This window comes from Priapulus caudatus, unplaced genomic scaffold (genome assembly GCF_000485595.1).
Source record: "Priapulus caudatus unplaced genomic scaffold, Priapulus_caudatus-5.0.1 Scaffold1287, whole genome shotgun sequence".
NCBI classification, from domain to species: domain Eukaryota; kingdom Metazoa; phylum Priapulida; class Priapulimorpha; order Priapulimorphida; family Priapulidae; genus Priapulus; species Priapulus caudatus.
The window spans coordinates 7,452-13,711 of NW_014578348.1; the positions used below are offsets into that span (position 1 = coordinate 7,452).

The window sequence follows — 6,260 nt, forward strand, 5'->3', positions numbered from 1 at the left end:
ACTAATGACTTGATGACTAATGATTGATGACTAATGACTTGATGACTAATGACTGTACAAGCTTAGCTTTCATACTTTTGTCAAAAAGTGCACAATTATAGCAATGTACTAATAGATTACTAACTAATGACTTGATGACTAATGATTGATGACTAATGACTTGATGACTAATGACTGTACAAGCTTAGCTAACACAGAGCTCCCAGCATCCACACAGAGCTCCCAGCATCCCCCACACACCCTCAGCATCCTCCTCCGCACGCTCACCGTTGGGAAGCCTCATGGCTTCTCCTATCGGCCACAGTCCCTTTGTCACCGGCTTCATGATGTCAAAATCGCCGAACAGGAGGCAGTAGAAGATGATGACGGCGGCTCCCAGGTTCCACAGGGAGGTCGGCCACAAGCCGTTCCTGATGGTATTCCTACGAGAAGACAAACCCACTCTGTTACATTCTATATATACGAGGAACCTTTCTTGCTCACTCACTGTTACACTCTACGTGACATACACTCGTCATACTTCATACTTTTGTCAAAAAGTGCACAATTATAGCACTGTACTAATAGATTACTAACTAATGACTTAATGACTAATGACTTGATGACTAATGATTGATGACTAATGACTTGATGACTAATGACTGTACAAGCTTAGCTTTCATACTTTTGTCAAAAAGTGCACAATATACAATGGTACTAATAATTACTAACCTACATGACTTGATGAACTAAGCTTGATGACTAATGACTTGATGACTAATGACTGTACAGCATTACTCCTGTACTAATGGTGGCAAGTAGGAATCTTTTCCTTGATTCTGCTTACATCCCGCTCACTGTAGCAGGGTGCAAAAGCTTCCAACCCTCACATGACACTAGTAGTTAGTGAGTAGTATGAATCTTCCTTGTTCACCTTCTGTACATTCCACCTCACATGATGACAGGTGTAAATATGTTCTAACCCTATGAATTCATATTTATCTTGTGTTAAATCTTAAGGAAGATCGAAAATTTCGCATTCGTAAGTAAAATTTCTTTGATTTAACACAAGATAAATATATGAATTCATAGTTTTCATGAATACCAATAAACTTATTTCATTAATAAATTCGAACACTGACATGAAGCTGGTAGGATTTGTGCATGTTGTTCTTAAGCAGAGTCTAGACTAATTTAATCTGACACGCGCTACATCTGGGGGAGGGTGCTGTGTTTAGTTGTTGTATAATTTAGGGATACTAACAACTTAATACTAAATACCTTATACTTTGCGTAACTTGTAGTTTTACTCATCTTATTATGATACACGCTCCACAATACTCTCAGTCACGCCGCACGCAATCACGCACACCGCACGCCCACGCACGCGCCACACCACACTTGCACACGCACGAACGCGCACACACGCACACATCCACCACACACGCATGCACGATACGCGCACACGCAACCGCACGCTCCGACACCAAGGGAATTCTAATAGTCCATAAACGTAATAAGTGGTTAGCGCGTGAGTGTGTGTACGTATTACACCCTTTGCTAAGCGTTTCTATTTAAATACAGGATTATAAAGAACATAAGCGACTATGAGTACTATCTAGTTACGTCTGTTTAATTTAACCATGCATTATACTAGGCATAACCATCAGCGCGGGGCCGAACGCGTACATGGTGACTGTGCGCGATAACAGTTACCCAACTTGAGTTATTGCTGTATCGTAGCCGGCTCTTAAACCAATCTGGTATATAGTTATACAAGTCTCTGTTTTGACCTGCTCTCTCCGATCTCTCTCTCTCTATCCGAACACGCGGTATATTATACCTAGCTTAGTAAGCCGACGCTAACTCCTATTGTTTGTGTAAACCGGTGTCTACGTTACTGTCTGTTAATATGGCTAATTCTACGCACTGGTCTAGTAGCCAGGAGTCATAACTGTACACCGTTAGCCTGACTTCCAAAATAGAACACATTCATTCATCGTATATTCTCGTCTGTCTTTCGACGGTATACTAGCGACACGTCGCACACCGCGCGACAAACGCGCGCACCGCACGCACAGCACGCGCAACACACAACACACGCACCGTGACACACGCACGCACGGCCACCACGTCGACGAACCGACACCACGCAACGCCCACAGGCACGCACGGCACGCACGCTCACGCGCACACGCACGCACGCACACACACCGCACACCGCACCACACACACCGCACGCACGCAGCACGCACAGCCACTAGCCTGTTCTGTAGCATTTCAGGTCGCGTGAGTATGGTTTAAAATTAATAGACAGCAACTTGCTGGTCCAGACAAGTGTCAGTTTGGCTGCTGCTCTGTCAAAGTCGGCAGCAAATACTTGCTGCCAAGAATTCTAATAAACGTAAGCAAAAACACCTTAAGTTAGGAGAATCTCTACTATAAGTGAATGACCATTTGTTTTGGGGGTTTTTAAAAAAATCCTGTTGAGTCTCTACTTTTACCGTCGCATACTTCATTCGATATTAACATAAACGTGTTTTAACCACGAAAGCACTATTATTTAGAACGAACGACTCGGGAGAAATAGAGCTAAGAGGCCAAGAACTAGCTTTTTTACGAACACAGAAGAAAGAGGAACAGGACAAAGGAACAGTAAAAACGAGGTGTGAAGGGATTGGTACTTGCAGTGCGTCAAGGCAGCTTGGACCATTTCAAAGAGTAAAATAATGGTCAAATAAACACGAAATGATCTTTACTAACCAAAGCTGATGCTTCTCCACTCTCTTCGCCCTATTATTGCCGATATCAGATAATTTTCTTTAACACAAACAACAAGAATATAGAGTTCTGTTCTATTCTTGTTGGTTGTGGCACAGCGGCGTGGCGTGAGGTGAGCTTACAAGGTGGTTTCAAGAGGTCGCACGGCACCACGCGCACTCACCACGGCACGGCACAACCAGCCACACGGGACACGCACTGCACGCAGCGGCGCACTCACCCACCGCACACTGCCGAACACACACTCACCCGACGCCCGCACACGCACGCAGACATGAGGCGCCGATACAGCGCACCATAACAACAAACACACACAGCACACAGCGCCAGCAACGCACGCACCGGAACACATCCACCGCACGCACGCGACGGCAGCGCACAGCACGCACGCACACACACACGCGCGCACACACCACCCACACACAGGGTCGCCTAGAGGCAACACACAGTAAACACTTTCTAACACATGTATGCATTCAACTCTGACATTCGAACGACGGGGAGAAAGGTAGCGAAGCAAGCAAGCCAATGCCCAGGCGCGAGGAAGGGCGGGAGGGTCTTTCAAAATGCAACCCTAATTGAACTACATCTTCAGCCATACATGATCATGATCTATGGTGCTTTGCGTAGTGATAACCACACACTATGCCAGGTATCTCAGCATCTATTACGCCGAGGTGATTAATCTCCCACAAGATGCCAGGAGCCTTGGAGCACACTGAGAAATGGTGATTTCTGCAACAGAAATCGCATTTGGAAGATCCCTGTTTGACCAGACCATTGAGGAGACCGGTGGAAAGAAAGACGACAGAGACCCCGAGGAGCACAGAAAAGTTCATTCCAGCCAAACGTGCCCACAAGACATGCCTTACAGCTGAAGTATTATGAGTTCCCCGCCATGAGTCTATTGCGAGCTACACGTGCGAAGTGCAGAGATCGTTCCACCACCCTGACTAGTACACCAAAATCAAGAAGGATGACCGGATGTTTTGCTTCGTCCTAGTTGAAATGCTTTGAGGGGAACTGGACCAATGCCATTTGTGCTCTGAGCTTAATTATCAGAATGCTCTACTGGTAGAATGTCATATTAAGGACTTCTTCGCGCCACTGAATCACAGACAACTCAATAGACATCAGCAACTTTAAGGAAAGAGGACCATCAAACTCAGGGACGAACCATCATAAGTGAATGCAGATCGAACCTCCTGCTAAAATGGCTATAATAGGTCAAAACCACGCAACTTGACATGAAGCTACGTGTTGTCGTAGCGCCCTGGCCCAGCATCCTGGGCTTTAGCAACCTGAAGGTGCCTTGGCGAAAGACCAGGCTTCAGCGACATTCCTGATCTCGCACGCCATCAAATGGAAGGAAGTAGATGGCGAGTTAAGTGCATTAACTGGGAGCTGTCTCACCACCGCCCCCGCTGAAGCTGTGATGCAAATTAAATTGCTTGGCACAACGTCGGCAAGGACCATCACAGAGGAGAGACGTTCTGCCTCCAAACAAGAGAAGGTGTACACATCTCTGCAAGCTGCAAACATGCAGTAACCAGCAGCAGGAGGAGTGAGGTAGATGAGATGACTGTGCAATTGGACTCATATGATGATCGGATGAATGATGATATATATGATGACAGTGCGTCCGATGTATAGTAGAACCTAATCATACAGCTAAACATTGCCTTAGTCCCGAGCATTTTAATGAGTGCAAAAGTTCAATACTTTAGCATTCTTTCCGTTGTACAGGCTGGGGTGTCCGGGAACATTTACATGCCTACAATACAACAAGGTTGAAAAGTTTTTGTTTAAATGAAAGATTGATGCCAGAGAGAACTTTAAAAGGGCCGGGCATATAATTAGTGGATATCTACCAAGCTCATTACAACACATATTTGTGACAACACACCTGGCCCTGGACCCATGATTAAGCCTACATCATGTAGTTCACGAGCTACCGTTTACTAACATTTTCTAGCAGGTATTTACATTTATTTTTAAACCTACATTAATTAGTGAATCATAATTGTACATGTACGTTTTAGGTCTAATCTTTCAGAAAGATGAAAAAATAAGGTTTCGCTAGTTTAGCGGAGGCCCAATGGCCTTGACCTTACTCACAGGTGACTTTGCTAGCCAAACTTCTATTAACTAGCTACGGAACTTACTCCATAACTAGTAATTGACATGTATTGAATCGTGTCAAATAATCCCAACAAAATTACAAGGCAATGACATCTTCCATTTTTGTTGCAATTTCTGGTCCAAAAAGCCGTTTTTGAAATGTATTAAAACTACGTTTCAATACCTGTAGCTCAGAAATAAATAAAAGTTCGCCAACTTTCTAGGCATAAACGGACCTTGGATAGTTTTATGCTTCCTTAGATCATAATTGTGTGGTAAACTGGTTTTTTTTGCAGATGGTCCGATTTGTTCAAAATTTATGACCTTTTGTACATTCACTGGTGACCTAACATGATTAGCAATGCAGCATATAACATATATCAGTCTGTAAAGTAGGAATACAATTCCAACATTTTGAAGTGGTGAGCTGTAACTAATTGGACAAATAGTTTAAAAATATATTGAGCTTTCATTTCCCATCTCCCCCAATTTTGGGTCCTGAGTCTGACCATCATCCACATTCAGAGAACATTACTACCGACTTAATGCTCGTGATGCGGGTTGCTCACAGTTTTTTTCATCTACGGATATACGGCCTATCAAGAAAACATAGTGAGAATTGCCACCGACTAGATGTAGTCTCCAATCCATTGAAATTTGGGTCTATGGCTCAATTGGACTATAGCGCAGAAGGCAGATACGAGAAATGGGGGGAATTCAAGTGCACGGCCAGAACAAACACAGAACGGAAGGGTTTTTAGAACCCATCTCTGCAGATTACTCTCCGCCCAAAGTACAACCTACTCCATACTCGCGATCCAAATACAACTCGATATATTGTGTTGTAAAGTCGGCGATATCGTGCGTCAGTTCCTAGAGCTACTGCTTGAGTCCAGCGGCGAACGTCGAACGTGAATCGCACTGAAGGAAGATTCTAAGCTTAAAATCCGCGTTAGTTACAATGAATACCAAAACCGAATTGAGTTTCGTCGAATCGCAGTACAGAGCCGACTAAAAAACCTTCGAATTACGCGTTCGGCACGGATTTCTAAAGCCCGTCCAATAGCAATGCCGGGTGATTATTCCATTAGAGGTTCCCACTTAATGTCATTAATGGCATAATAAAATAATATATATATATATAATATATATAATAATATATATATATATAATATATATATATTCAGGTCAAATATAGTTTTGGTTTAATTCATTTAGGTTAGGGTTAGGTTAGGATTATCAATCAAGTATATCATTAATCATTAATCATTAAGAATCAAAGTTGGGACACTCCTAATGGAGCGTTAGCCGTAATCGGAGTATGCGTATAGCTTACAGCTCTACCTTTAGACCTATACGTGTAGTGTCGTACAACCACA

At 43.5% G+C, this 6,260-nt stretch overlaps 1 protein-coding gene across 1 annotated transcript in view; it reads right to left on the bottom strand.

Moving 5' to 3' along the window:
* LOC106816108 (carnitine O-palmitoyltransferase 1, liver isoform-like) overlaps nt 1-6,260 on the bottom strand; it is a gene marked incomplete at its 3' end in the record, with an annotated part of 29,243 nt that overhangs the window by 1,883 nt on the left and 21,100 nt on the right. Inside the window, 1 exon segment of the mRNA XM_014820661.1 lies at nt 268-422. Within this exon segment, the coding sequence (XP_014676147.1) occupies nt 268-422 (155 nt within the window).